The sequence below is a fragment of the Hippocampus guttulatus genome, chromosome 19 (genome assembly GCF_054856545.1).
Source record: "Hippocampus guttulatus isolate MCC_2025c chromosome 19, RoL_Hgut_1.0, whole genome shotgun sequence".
NCBI lineage: Eukaryota > Metazoa > Chordata > Actinopteri > Syngnathiformes > Syngnathidae > Hippocampus > Hippocampus guttulatus.
The window spans coordinates 10,586,262-10,601,702 of NC_141279.1; the positions used below are offsets into that span (position 1 = coordinate 10,586,262).

At 45.0% G+C, this 15,441-nt stretch overlaps 1 protein-coding gene and 1 pseudogene across 1 annotated transcript in view; one reads left to right on the top strand and one right to left on the bottom strand.

Moving 5' to 3' along the window:
- The window catches only part of LOC147190258 (carbonic anhydrase-related protein 10), a 64,426-nt gene that overhangs the window by 12,399 nt on the left and 36,586 nt on the right, over positions 1-15,441 (bottom strand). Inside the window, exons 3-6 of the mRNA XM_086138424.1 lie at positions 11,884-12,026; positions 9,016-9,201; positions 4,262-4,357; positions 3,282-3,354 (exon numbers count right to left, since the gene is read on the bottom strand). Of these exons, the coding sequence (XP_085994550.1) occupies positions 3,282-3,354; positions 4,262-4,357; positions 9,016-9,201; positions 11,884-12,026 (498 nt within the window). The remainder of the gene's footprint in view (positions 1-3,281; positions 3,355-4,261; positions 4,358-9,015; positions 9,202-11,883; positions 12,027-15,441) is intronic.
- Positions 5,311-7,635, top strand: LOC147190259 (uncharacterized; annotated as a pseudogene).

A 15,441-nucleotide genomic window follows, 5' to 3' on the forward strand; every position in this document is an offset into this window, starting at 1 on the left:
GTCCGGTGCTACGCCGGGGCTGCCCCCAGTACAGCGTCCACACGTGCAAATTAGCTCCGGCGTAGCCCCGGAAAACAGTTTACACCGGAGCTAATTTGATCCACCTCAGTGAGGTGGTTTAAAAATTTGCTCCAGAGTAAATGCTCGTGAAGAGTTGATTACGTACGGCGATGCATTGCTTTCGTGCTCTGACGGACTTCCGCCATTTGTTTAATAAGTGTCGTGCTGACACGCTCAGCGGCTTTGTACGTGTGAACGCTCCACAAAATTTGCTCCGGTGTAAAATATATCGCAACAAAATACATTGGTGCAGCGCCGGAGCAAATGTGTGCCGTGTGAACACCCCTTAAGTGTCTTATTATTATTATACATCCATTTTCTGATCTGCTTTATCCTCACAAGGATCGCAGAGGGGTGCTGGAGCCTAACCCAGCTGTCTTCAGGCAGTAGGCAGGGGACACCCCGAACCGGTTGCCAGCTAATCGCAGGGCACACAGAGATGAACAACCATCCACGCTCACACTCACACCTAGGTACAATTTAGAGTGTTCAATCAGCCTGCCAAGTAGTGATGGGAATTCCGGCTCTTTATAGAGAGCCGGTACTTTTGGCTCGGCTCACTAAAAAGAGCCGGCTCATTCGGCTCCCAAATGGCTCCTCAGTTTTTTTGTTGCTTAAATTAATTTACTACCAAAAATAATGTACAATTATGTGTAAAATGAATTACGGATGTAAAAAATATACAGTATATCAAATATTATTTATATGGCTTTATTTAGATTCTTCTGAACATACTCAACATTGAGTACAACATGGAGTGCTACAAAAAATACATTACAAAGTACAAAAACAAAGACCCATCTCAAAACAAGGTCAACAAAAAGTTCCAATCTCTGTGTATATTTATAAGCTATTTACAGTTAAAAAAAACAACATAAGTAAGCTTATGTTGTTTTACCACACAGCAAATTATAAATTAAAATTTGATATTGGATATTTTAACCTTGCAGTCTTCACGCTGCCTTTGATCAATTAAGTTGAAATCAGTCCAAATTTCACTGCGTTTCCTATCCATTTTCTCACCTTTCCACTTTCCACCGTGTTGTTTTTTCTCTGTACTGTAGCGCTATCGAGCTCTCTCTCGTCTCCCTGTCTCTTCTGTTCGTGTGCTGTCTCTAACTCCGCCCCCTTCTCTTCACTGCAGCATGTGTGTGTGTGTGTCACCCTCCCCTCCCTCTTCTACCACGGATCTTGACCAATCACATGCGGCTTTACCGAAGGGGGGGGGGGGGCAGGAGGAAAAAAAAGTCGGCTCCTATTAATAGCGGCTCCCTATTAGGGGCCGGCTCCTATCATTCACTTCAAAGAGCCGGCTCCAAGAGCCGGTTCGTTCGCGAACAACACATCACTACTGCCAAGCATGTTTTTGGAATGTGGGAGGAAACCAGAGTACCCGGAGAAGACCCACGCAGGCCTGGGGAGAACATGCAAACTCCACACAGGGAGGCCGGAGCTGGAATTGAACCACTGCACTGTGAGGTCGACGCGCTAACCACTGGACTACCGGGCTGCGTTAAAATTAAATGTTAACAATAAATGTTAAGAATAAATTCAACGTTGCATGAAATGGTCAACGGCCTGTCACTTACATAGCACTTTTCTACCTTTGGGACTCAAAGCACTTAAAACTGTTTCCTCATTTACCTCCGTAGGATCAGGAGCAACTTGGGGGTTCAATATCTTGCTCAAGGATAATTCGACAAATGTGCAATGGCCGGGGATTGAACCCCCAACCTGTTGTTATAGATTGGATTTGACAATTTGAAATTTTGGTTCAGACTTGAGCAGGCATCATTGAAGTTGACATGCTTGATTTGTTCTCGCGGGCCGCATGAAATGATGTGACGAGCCAGATCTGGCCCCCGGGCCTTGACTTTGACATTTGGGGTCTATAGTATCAGCTTGGTCTGTGATTTTTTTTTTAAACAAAGTGTATTGGATACAAAAGACCAGAGAATATTTGGGGGAGGGGGACTTCTTCTGATATCAGCTGTATTTAGCAAGAATAAAGTCTTTTTCTGATCAACTGTGAACTACCCCTTTTGAGGAAGTTTTGTTTTTCCATCACCGATCCAGCATTGCTCTCCTCAAAGAAATGACACAACATTGTCTTGACGTTCTTTGTGACCTCCTGGATGACTCATCGCTGTGATTTTGGAGTAAGGTTTGGGTTTTCTCCATTTGAGCTGGAGTACCTATGTTTTTGGAATGGTTTTGTCATCCTTTCCCAAATTATATATGTCAGGTACTTATTTTACTTTATTTTACTTATTATACTTATTTATTTATTTATTTTCAAGATGGCACCCGAGTAGGCAACCGTCAACAAGTGCTCTTCAAGAGCCTTGCTTTTTTTTGTTTTTTTTTACATTATGCACAACTCTCATTTATTGCGCAATAATCTAATTGTAACATGTATTTGTTCCATATTTTAATGCATTTTTATGATTTAGAAAAGATTTATGTCAAAATTTGGGGAGGGTTGGAACTGATTAAGGCATTCACATGCAAAAAAAATCTTTCAGAACGAATTAATTTTGTAAAGTCCAATATTATCGAGTGTGGCTTTCCTTATTAATGGGCTTTCCATTAATTTCAGTTAGATATGCGTCTTTTGAGTCAGGAGTGTGGTCATGAAATGAATTCAACACTTATCTATAGGCGCCACTGCACTTTGCAGCTGAACGATCCTCCTGTCACATCCACAGTAAACCTTCCAGCTCTAGAAATTGTCATGATTTGGTTTAGGGACCAACAGGTGGCACTGTAGGGCTCCCCCGGCAGCTGCACACCTGTTGGTCGTAAGTAATTAGGGCTTTAAAAGGACTCCCAGCCCGAACACTCAGTGTCGGGTCATTGTTTGTTTCAGTCGTGTTTTGGTTGCTGTTATGTTTTCTCTTCAGTCATGATTTTTGTTTGCTACTTTGGACTTTGTTTGCTTAGGATTTAGTTTTCTGTGTTTTAAATACAATTCTTCAAATACACCCTGCTCATGCCTGCTTTTTGGGGTCCACCACCACCTCGCAAACGTGACAGAAATCTTGTAATATCTTACTGATCTACTACTGGAGAAGTCAAAGAATCACTTTGAATTCAAGTAACAATGGAAGAGAATCAAATGAAAGGAAATAATGAAATATTCTATTTCAAAATATTTCAGAAAAGCAAGCATCTTAAATCGAATAATGCAGTTGACTATGTGAAGACAAACAATGACTTACTTTTATATGTTACTCTTGTGATGCTGTCTCTATTCAGCAATTGATTCAGGAAATTGTTAGCTGTTTCAGCTACCTGGATTAAAAAAAACAGAAATAGAGAGGGAAAAGTAGTTAACGAATAGCACCAATTTTCTCTTTATTACATATTTTATGACAAGTGCAATGATTCAACTGCAAAATTAATGCATCTCAGAATCATCTTTGGGGGAGTGTTTGGTGTGTGTATGCTTCGGCTTTTGACTCAGCACGAGACCTGATTTTGTTTTAGTGTTTTGTGTTGTTTACAATTTTTGTGTTATTAATTGATTGTATAAATCCGTCTTTATGATTTTTGCTCCGTGTACATCGCTTTGTATGCACCAGTAGTTGTTTTAGAGTGCTCAATAAATACAGTTGAGTCAAATTAAAATGGCCTGATGTCTTTCAGTATTCAAGCACAGGTTGTTTGGTTCCACTTTGTCAGAACATCAAGCTTTCTTCTATGCCTTCTGCATCAAGCCCTGCTCTTGGCGGAGTTGAAGTAATTCTGCGAAGAAGAGTGGGCCAAAATTCCTCCACAGCGATGTGAAAGACTGATCACCAATAATCGCAAATGCTCGATTTCAGTTATTGCTGCCACGAGTGTTGAATGAACTGAAACCTTTGTGTTTGATAAATAATGCAAAGAACACAGAAATCAGGAAGGGGACAAGTACTTTTCCACGGCACTGTAAATACAAAGCAACTACAGAGAGCAGGGGCTGTATGCATAAGACACAGAAGAGAGCTGACACTCTGACAGGGGAAAGCTTGACATACTGTCCAGGTGAGACTGATTAACTCGAGCTTATATACCGTAAGACATTAAGCCGACCGTATATGAAAGAATAGAGGGCCACGGTAACTGCATAGCAACTGTAACATCTAGGAACAAAGAGTCACAACATACAATCTACCTTTGGAGGCATTTGGGATATATTAAACAGGAATCTGAGACTCACTTTCATGAATATGGACACCACGACGAGTCCATTGGGACTCTTGGCAGCTTCGGTGTAATTTGTATACAACTCGTGATTGTAGTGAATCAGCTGAACCTGAAAAAGAATGTGAGAGAAAGAATACATGCATGAATAGTAAACCACTACAGATTGAGATTTTATGAAATTATAAATCCCTTTCTCAGGGCAATAAATCAAGTGCAACAGGATTGTTTGGTTGCCTTCGGTTAAAAGATGTTTCGGCTCTCTTCTGAGAAGGCTTCAACAGTTCATGCAAGTTTGGTTATGGCAGCACTAGACTAAAATTGGTGCAGACCTAAACAAGCCTTGTTGGATGAACTGATGAGCCTACTCGGATGAGCGGCTAAATGTCTTCTAAGACAAACCGGGCAGTCCATTTTCGATTCAATATCCCTGAGCATGAAATGACCAGAATGTATGAGAATTTCCACAAGCATGTTTCTGAACATTTTATGTTCGGCAACTTTCAAAATGTTGCCAGTATACAAAAAGACTGATCGGTAAATTGCAGACCACCAGGAGCAACTCACTTTTAATCTGACATCCAGACAAAACAGCCTTATACGCACAAGCCTACTGGATGCCGAGGCTCTACCAAGAAAAAAATCAGGACAGGAGAAATACAGAAAAAGGCACAAAAACAAATGAATGAGGGTAACTTTTATCATTGAAAGCCTCGAGGTTAAAAAAGAGATTGTTTCTAAAATTCCTAATCTTCTGCGTGGTCTGTGAAAGGAGACCGTATTTTGCAAAAATAAAGCTGTTGTATTAAACATGGAGCCTACCAAAAAAATATAGAAAGTTTGGACTCTCTTTTTTAAGCAGAAAAAAAAGTTTCTAAAATTGCTTTGTTTCCCCTCCGTGAGTCGTCACCTTACCGTGGTGGAGGGGTTTGTGTGTCCCAATGATCCTAGGAGCTAAGTTGTCTGGGGCTTTATGCCCTTGGCAGGGTCAACCATGGCAAACAGGTTCTAGGTGAGGGGCCAGACAAAGCGCGGCTCAAAGACCCCTGATGATGATTACAATGAATGGATCTAAGTTTCCCTTGCCCGGACGCGGGTCACCGGGGGCCCCCTCTAGAGCCAGGCCTGGAGGTGGGGCTCGTTGGCGAGCGCCTGATGGCCAGGCCTACACCCATGGGGCCCGGCCGGGCTCATCCCGAAGAGGCAACGTGGGTCCCCCTTCTCATGGACTCACCACCCATGGGAGGGGCCAAAGGGGTCGGGTGCAATGTGAGCTGGGCAGCAGCCAAAGGCGGGGACCTTGGCGGTCCGATCCTCGGCTGCAGAAGCTAGCTCTAAAATTAAGATATCCTTTATTTGTCCCACACTGGGGAAATTTACAGTCTACAGCAGCAAGATTGTGGGTAGAAAGAAGAAAGAAGAAAAAAACAAACAAACACTGTTCAATTAAGTGCAATATAAATACAAATATGGATAAGGTCGCAGTGCTATTTACAATTGTTTTTCACATCATTTAATTATTTATTTATTTGTTATTCAGCAGCCTGACAGCAGTCGGTAGGAACGAGCGGCGGTATCGCTCCTTCTTGCAGCGCGGGTGTAACAGTCTCTGGCTGAAGGAGCTACCTAGTGCTGGAGTGCAGGGCGGGCTGGAGGGGGTGGGTGGGACTGTCCATCATAGCTTTTAGCTTAGTTAGCATCCTCCTGTTGCCCACCTCCTCCAGAGTGTCGAGGGAGCAGCCCAGGACAGAACGGGCCTTCCTGACCAGTCGCTCCAGTCTCTTTCTGTCCCGGGCCGAGATGCTGCCTGAACAGCAGACAATGCCATAATGGATGGCCGAGGCCACCACCGAGTTACAGAAAGTCTTAAGGAGTGACCCCTGAACCCCAAAAGACCTCAGTTTCCTGAGTAGGAAGAGTCGGCTCTGTCCTTTCCTAATCAGGGTGTCCGTGTTAGTAGACCTGTCCAGACCCAAACGTATTGTGAGGGTTTGTTGGGAGCGTCTGGTGGAATCCCCTGTCAGAAAGAGTTTCCCACCTCCGGCAGAGCTTTTCCCATGTCCCGAGGGATGCAGGGGACATTGAGTCCGAATGGACCATGTTCCGTGCCTCTATTGTTAAGGCGGCCAATCTGAGTTGTGGACGTAAGGTGGTCGGTGTCTGTCGTGGCGGCAACCCCCGTACTCGCTGGTGGACACCAGCAGTAAGGGATGCCGTCAAGCTGAAGAAGGAGTCCTATCGGGCTTTTATGGCCTGTGGGACCCCAGAGGCAGCTGACGGGTATCGACTGGCCAAGCGGAACGCAGCTTCGGTGGTCGCCGAGGCAAAAACCCGGGCATGGGAAGAGTTTGGTGAGGCCATGGAAGCCGACTTCCGGACGGCTTCGAGGAAATTCTGGTCCACCATCTGACGTCTCAGGAGGGGGAAGCAGTGCACCACTAACACTGTGTACAGTGGGGATGGGACGCTGCTGACTTCAACTCGGGACGTTGTGAACCGGTGGGCAGAATACTTCGAAGACCTCTTCAACTCCACCAACACGCCTTCCTTGGGGGAAGCGGAGTCTGGGGACCCTGAGGTGGGCTCTCCTATCTCTGTGGTTGAAATCACCGATGTGGTTAAAAAGCTCCTCGGTGGCAAGGCCCCAGGGGTGGATGAGATCCGCCCGGAGTTCCTCAAGGCTCTGGATGCTGTGGGGCTGTCCTGGTTGACACGCCTCTGCAGCATCGCGTGGTCATCGGGGAGAGTGCCTCTGGATTGGCAGACCGGGGTGGTGGTCCCTCTTTTTAAAAAGGGGGACTGGAGGGTGTGTTCCAACTACAGAGGGATCACACTCCTCAGCCTCCCTGGTAAGGTCTATTCAGGGGTGCTGGAGAGGAGGGTCCATCAGGAAGTCGAGCCTCAGATTGAGGAGGAGCAGTGTGGTTTTCGTCCCGGCCGTGGAACTGTGGACCAGCTCTACACCCTTAGCAGGGTCCTAGAGGGGACGTGGGAACTTGCCCAACCAGTCTTCATGTGTTTTGTGGACTTGGAGAAGGCGTTTGACCGTGTCCCTCGGGGAGTTCTGTGGGGGGTGCTTCGGGAGTATGGGGTACAGAGCCCCCTGATACGGGCTGTTCGGTCCCTATACTGCCGATGTCAGAGTTTGGTTCGCATTGCCGGCAATAAGTCGGAATCGTTTCTAGTGAGGGTTGGACTCTGCCAAGGCTGTCCTTTGTCGCCGATTCTGTTCATCACCTTTATGGACAGAATTTCTAGGCGCAGCCGAAGCATTGAGGGGGTCCGTTTTGGTGGCCTCAGTATTGCATCTCTGCTTTTTGCAGATGATGTGGTACTGTTGGCTCCTTCAAGCAGGGCTATCCAACTCCCACCGGAGCGTTTCGCAGCTGAGTGTGAAGTGGTTGGGATGAAGATCAGCACCTCCAAATCTGAAACCATGGTCCTCAGTCGGAAAAGGGTGGCGTGCCCTCTCCGGGTCGGGGAGGAGATCTTGCCCCAAGTGGAGGAGTTTAAGTATCTTCGGGTCTTGTTCACCAGTGAGGGCAGGAGGGAGCGAGAGATCGACAGGCGGATCGGTGCAGCGTCTGCTGTGATGCAGACGTTGTATCGGTCTGTCGTGGTCAAGAAGGAGCTGAGTGAAAGGGCGAAGCTCTCAATTTACCGGTCGATCTACGTCCCAACCCTCATCTATGGTCACGAGCTATGGGTCGTGACCGAAAGAATGAGATCCCGGATACAAGCCGCCGAAATGAGTTTTCTCCGCAGGGTGTCCGGGCTCTCCCTTAGAGATAAGGTGAGAAGCTCGGTCATTCGGGGGGAGGGGGGGGGGGGCTCAGAGTCGAGCCGCTTCTCCTCCACATCGAGAGGAGCCAGATGAGGTGGCTCGGGCATCTAATTAGGATGAAAAGTTATCAGAAAAGTCTCGAGAAGGTGATCATGATCTGCGCAGAATGTTGTGGCTTTTCGGCAAAGGGCGTGGCCATTACGGTGCCGCAAATTCCAATGATTCAACGTCAAAGTAATATTACCTCGGTACATCATCAGCATTAAACAGGGTGGAAATATTGAATGATTCATTTATGTAGCTGTAGTATGTTGAACATTCTAGTCATTTGTGTGTGGAAAGGTACTGGATAAGGGTCTGTGTTTTTGGAGGTACATTGTGCTTGTCTTCAAACATTTATTTCAGGAGGTATTTTCTGTATTTGATTTGTAACTCGTTTGGGTTTCTTCACGCTCTTTGATTTTTTTTTTTTTTTTACAAAAGGCATGTGTATCAGCTCACCAAACCTTTTGCATTTTATTCATTCATTCATTCATTCATCTTCCGAAACGCTTGATATTCACTAGGGTCGCGGGGGGTGCTGGAGCCTATCCCAGCTGTCTCCGGGCAGTAGGCGGGGGACACCCTGAACCGGTTGTCAGCCAATCGCAGGGCACACAGAGACGAACAACCATGCGCACTCACACTCACACCTAGGGACAATGTAGAATGATCAATCAGCCTGCCACGCATGTTTTTGGAATGTGGGAGGAAAACCGGAGCACCCGAAGAAAACCCACGCAGGTCCGGGGAGAACATGCAAACTCCACACAGGGAGGCCGGAGCTGGAATCGAACCTGGTACCTCTGCACTGTGAAGCCGACGTGCTAACCACTGGACTACCGGGCCGCCCTTTTGCATTTTAGCTTGACATAAAAAAAATTTTAAAATCCAGTTTCAGACATCCCATTCACAGACGGCACACAATGTACACACGTTGCACTCACCTCTCCAGAGAAAGCCTGGCCATTCAGCAGGTGTTCAGAGCCCTGACTGTCTTCACTACCAAAGTGGAGTCGAATCTCCTCCAGACGATGGCTGTACATCATAGGCCCGCCGGAGATATTAACCAGATGCTCCTTGTCCAGTCGCACAGAAACATGGCGACCAGTGTTATACATTGTCCCCCTCATCTAATGAATGGAAAAGGAGTTGATAGGAAGGGGGGTGGGGGAAGCCAGTCAGAAATATGAATAACGTGAAAAATTTGACAATGGAATTCAAGTGACATTTAACTTCATATGAAAGTTTTTAATTAAAATGCGATTTTATTTTACTCATATTCATTAATGGTAAATGAGTAAAAACCTTTCTGTTTTCAAAATATTGTGTAAACAAGGGATTCTATTTACGCATGTCTGAAAGATCCTATAACATAACGCAATGACATTTTGAAACAGGGTATCTATGGTTCATCTCCCTTTGACAAGAGTTATTTGTCGATTGTGTCAGTAAAGACATGTTTTGGTTTGCCTATCACAACCAAAAATGCCCCAACTGTAACTGGTCAATACAATAGTAGTAGTAGTAGTCGAGACGGTGAGCCAATTACATGTCGCTGTATCTGAACAAGACTTGCACCGACTGATCTGGTGGACCACCTACTTGGAGGTGCTGCTGTAGTGATTTTTTTATTGATAAACCAGGCTGGGTTTTGAGGCGCACCCACCTCTTCAAAAGCGTCTTCCTGCAACATTTCCTCAATTAAATGGGCTCTTACATTATTCTAACTAACATTTCTGCTTGGCTCTCAACAAAGGCGGACACTTTTTTGCTCTGCTCCTGTTTCTCCCCCCCCCTTGCTCGTCACTCAGTCTATGTGCTGTCCTTGTGCTGTCTTTTCCTAGCCTCCGTCATATTTTCATCCTAAAAACAAACCATGGAATTGGTTGGCTGGTCTCTTGATGCAATCAACATAATTTTCTCGACGAAAAGTGCAGGCAGTAGGGAGCCTACTTGCCCCTCGGGACATTTGCTGTACACCCTAGATCCCTGGAGGAAGCAGAGAATGGTGTGCCTGTCAATACTGTCCGTTGAGGACTACATTATCGGCCTTCTGATAGCAGGTATGCTGTTGTTTGGTGTGAGCAGTTTCCTGATCTATCGTAAAATTCAACCGACGGGAGCGGCTTTATTGGAAGTGAAGAAGCTGCCGGTCTTTTTGGGACGGCACGGCGCAGATGTACAACACTCAGACTCAACCGATGACTGAGCTCAACCGCAAATGGATGCGGTTTTGGAGCGTCTTGTAAGATGGAGATCAACTTGGAGAAGTTGGAATCCGCGCTTCGAAAAGAAATTGCGGATTTGGCTGATTGGCGCCAGTGAAGAGTAAACAGACCACGGACTCAAGGCTGTCTGAAATTGTTGGCGGCTGTCCCTCCAAAACAACGCTATTTGGATCCCTTTCCCTGGATGGAAGTAGCACGGAAGCTAGTGCCCCCACCATCACCCCCTCCTTCTCGGCCATGGACTGATAAGCCAGGACTGTCTCCATGAGCAGACCTTGACGAAGCAGCTGCGGCCTGATACGCACACACAACCAGACAATCACACGCGCATACACACCCTTGTCATCACAGCCTTCGTTGTTCCTGGTTTTTCCCCACGACGAGACTGATCTGCTGAGCGCCGAAATGGACTGGCAGCTCGCTGGTCGGGCCGCGTCGCGCTCCCCCCACCCCCATCCATCCGCCCCCTCATTACATGTCATGTCTTGTGACTTGTTGTAACTGTCATGTGCTTTTGATGTGCTGGGTATTTTTTTCTCCTAGACTTAAATTATCCTCAGAAGAGGATAGTTCGAGCATGGTTTTTTTCCCCTCTCCTTCCCTAGTGTTTTACTTTCTCAACTAAGATCTCGGGGCGCTGTACATAGCGAGTACCGACAGGCCCTTTGCACTGTATCCCATGTTTGTCATTGTTTTTCATGTTTCTTGTGCAGAGTGTGCCTGTTAAGTGAAATTTTCATTGCACGAACGTCTAATGACAATAAAGGCCAATCCAATCCAATTAAATGTTGCCCATTCAACATCCATTGCAGCATGGTCATACTGGAAGGGGGAATCACCTAACCGTGGCCCCTCCTCCAGATTTATCATTTTCCCTTGTTGTTTATTGAAACAGGATGATATCAATATGTTTGATTTGACTTGACTAGACTTGAATTTTTCGGCTTTTATTTTGAAAAAAAACGGGCTGCACAGCGGGAGACTGGTTAGCACACCGGCCTCACAGTGTAGAGGTGCAGGGTTTGATTCCGGTTCCGCTTTGCTGTGAGGAGTTTACATGTTCTCCCCGCGCTAGTGTGGGTTTTCTCTGGGTACTCCGGTTTCCTCCCATGTTCCAAAAACATACATGGCAGGTTAAAGGAACATTCCAAATTGTCTCTATGTGTGATTGTGAGTGTGAATGCTGTTTGTCTCTGTGTGCGCTGCGATTAGCTGAGTGTTTTTATTTTTGTTTTTTAGCTTAACCATTGCTTAGGTCGGCATTAGGTCCTCTCTTCATCACCGCTGTGTCTGTGCACTTAAACAAGCTGTACAGCTTCCATTTTGTTTAAACAAGCATTGCTTCTTCCAAAGTAGCGATAGCTGCCTCTTGGCTTGGCTCTTACTGGCTCTCATTCACCCTAAAAGGAGACATAACATGACGACTGCAATGGCTGCTTTTATGGCACAATTTGTCCATTAAGTTAGAAGAGAAAAGAGGTGAAGGTGAAGAGCAGACAAACGGATAGGAAGAGGGATGGGTGCTTGGCAACGAGAGCCGACAAAGAAAAAGTGAACAGTGAACAGCTATGAATAGACCCATACCTTTTTTCCATCAGTGTTTAGTTTCATAGATGTGAGGTAAGGGTCAAAGATCATGTGACTGGTCTCAATGTTGACTGGTGATTGCCTCTTCCCCACTGAGCACAAGTTCCAAGCTGAGTTTACCAGGCCCCAGAAAGAAGGCACTGCAACACAAAAGCAGCATTTGTGTCAAAATCTTGTTATTATTCAAAAGATAAGTCATTGAGGTGGAGAAACAAAATGTCTTTGCTGAAAGCACTGAATGACTGTCGTGAATGGTGTATGTATCTTGGTATGGGTTAATATCCTTTGGAATGTATCACGGACCATTAGTCTTAGACCCCCGATTCTGATTCTGTCATTGGTTCATTTGGCAGAATTTCCTTGGGGGAGTTACCTACAACCCGCGTAATTGGACGAAAGTTATTGAACAACAAAAACAAATGTATATTACATGTTGTTCATTTTCAGACAAGGGTTCTGGAGATTTTTTTTTGCACCTCTGTCATGATTATAAAAAACACCAGATTCTGAGCATTTTATTTTTTTTTCTTTCAATTTATTTTTTTAAATGATACAGTTTTGGTTTCAGAATGCCTGCAACTCTATGGTTAGGCTCTCTATTTTTCAAATCTTGGTTATGCTGTACATTCTCTAACTTAAAGTATAGCTAATTTGAAACCGTTTTATGAGGTAAATTAAGGTTTCGAAGGAAAAATGAACTAAACTCTTCCATTGAATGTACTGTCGAATTAGTAAGAAAAATTGGATGCATTTATAATGTTTTTGTATGTTGTTCTTGAGATGACTAGCAGGTTAATGCCACAGCTCCCCTAAACTGACACCACTGGTAATTGCCCAAATCAAACCAGCCACTCGAGATTACAAGACAGTATATTTCTGGTGATAGTCTCAGGCCGAGGTAAATGGTGAAAGTTAGATCAGGAAAGGCATCTGGAATAAAACATAATCTAAAACCAGTACATGAATCATGAACTTGACTTACATACTGGATCGGTTGGTGCATGGTTTAACAATGACAGTAAACAGTGTTGGTGACTTACAGCAGGGCTATTCAACTACATCATAAAGAAAAAATTTCAGGTCCAAGGACCGCACATGCTGGCCCACAATACTAATTTGAGATGACTGACCGCATTTTAATTAATTAATTAATTTCTCAACTACATTCCACTTTCTGGCGGCACGGTAGTCGACTGGTTAGCACGTCCGCCTCACAGTGCAGGTGCAGGGTTCGATTCTGGCTTCGGACTTCCTGTGTGGAGTTTGCATGTTCTCATCGTGCCTGTGTGGGTTTTCTCCGGGTACTTTGGTTTCCTCCCACCCCCCCCCCCCAAAAAAAACATGCACCATAGGTTAATTGAACACTCTAATTTGTTCTTAGGTGTGATTGTGAGCACAAATGGATGTTTGTCTATGTGTGCCCTGCGATTAGCTGGCGACTAGTTCAGGGTGTCTCCCGCCTATTGCGCAAAAGACAGCTGGCATCGGCACCAGCACGCCATTAAAAAAATGGATGGATGGATTCCCCATGCTAAACCAAACCATCTCAGTCAATAATAGCCTGTCACCGTGCTCTGTGGATATATCAACAAGTAATTTATGTCAGTGCCGAAAACTGGAAGATGATCTGATAAAACTTATCATGGACATCACAGAGTCCATTACATTTTTCAACTCACCACCGAGTTTAACACATGGTCCAGTCTGTGGTCTGTTGTCTTAAAAAAAAAGTCAATGGTCATTTCGAATATAATTTCTCAGGTTACTTGATCCTTCAACTGGTAACAAGCCGAGGATGTCTTGAAAGAAATTAATATGAAAAAAAAATCAACAAGTTAGCAGTGTCAAAGTTGTCCATAGATTTGCCTTTGTTGCATTCTATTGTGAAGCACAGCAACAAGTGAAGATAAACCGACTTCACTCCTAGCTTGTCTTTTTTTCCTGTTTGTTTGCCCTACTGTTTTTTTTTTTCATGTGTTATGTAGCCGAACCCAGGGGGAGAAGCTTAATAAAAGACGGGGTGGTTTGTTTGAACGTGCCTCAGCAGGTGATTTTCCGCATTCAACTCGGTACAAAGAAAACACATGGGCTTCTCATCAGCATTCTCAGTGAATGCAAATTTTTGTTGCTTAAACTGTTAAAAATCCACTGATGGTCTTTGGCTAAGAGTTGACAGTGCCGTGTTTGTTTGAATGACAGCCCTCTAAATAGAAAGGGCAGCACAATGAATCTATTGCTTCATTGTGATGAAATGCTTGACTGAGAAGCAAAAACATGATTTCCATGTTTCATACATCTCTAGGGTCTACATTCCAAAAACATGTGTTGCAGCACTCTATATTGTCCCAAGGTGTGAGTGTGAGCGTGGATGGTTGTTTGTCTATGTGTGCCCCACGATTGGTACCCCGCCTGCTGCCTGAAGACAGCTAGGATAGGCCCAACACTTTGTCACGTGAGGAGCGGAATTTGGGCCCAGAAGCAGACATGACACAGAAGTAAAAGTCCTTATCTATGAAAATAAAAAGTACAGAGAGCATGGATGGATGCAGAAGACACCGATGAGAACTGACACTGAGAGAAAAGTCGATGTACGGACGTATCACTGAGCAATCAGAGTTTATATACTGTGAGATATTAAGTCAGGATGACATAATAAAGGACCAAATCATAAAAGAGCAAATGAAACATTAACAGGAAGAGGAGGAGCAAACAATCAGAACAACCCCGCTTGTGAGGCGACTCCCGGTGGAAATTCAAAATCAGTGTCAAGATCGGAATTCAAAGATAAACGAGAAATACTGAAGAAACAGAAGTCCAAAATAACATGAATCAAAGTAACTAAACAAACACTAGCTAACCAGCTCGATTTGGAATGAGACAGCAAAAAAACAGCAGTGACAAAGACAATGAAACGACAATGATGAAAGAGAGCAAGGAACTAGACACAAACAAACTGACGAGACAACAAGGAACACCTGGACAAGGCAATAAGGAGAAGAAGGAGTTGATTAGGTAACACAAGGGATCAGGTAAATGAGCAAAGGTGGGCACAATAACCTCAAGCCACAAACAAAAGAACACAAGGAAAATGTGAAACGAAATAATAAATCAAAACCAGAATCAAAGATGGATTGGGGAGGGCCAGACGAGAGGTTCTTGGCAGGTTCAGAGTAGAAGTAAGATCGGGCTGCCTGAGCCCGAGCCGACCTGGAATTCGGGTCGGTCGGGCCGTAAAATGTCAGTCATTGCTTCGGGTTCGCGTCGGGTCGGGCTTCTCTCTCGGTGACTTTTTTTTTTTTCTCGAGGCCGTCAATAGTTTTGGCCACGAGAGACCGTGGTTCGCAAAAAAAACAGAAGTCGCCTCATCACATCACGTACTGTACTAAACTCTTGAAATGACAATTCAAAGAACTCCTTCCAGTCTCTGTCGAGTATCCACCCGTCATTGTCTCTGCTTCTCTCTCTTAAAGTGCCGCGCTAGATTCTTAAGGACGTACTGCTGCGGTGGTTTACGACCCAATTTTCAACCCGTCAAAATGACGGACGGCCTTAAAT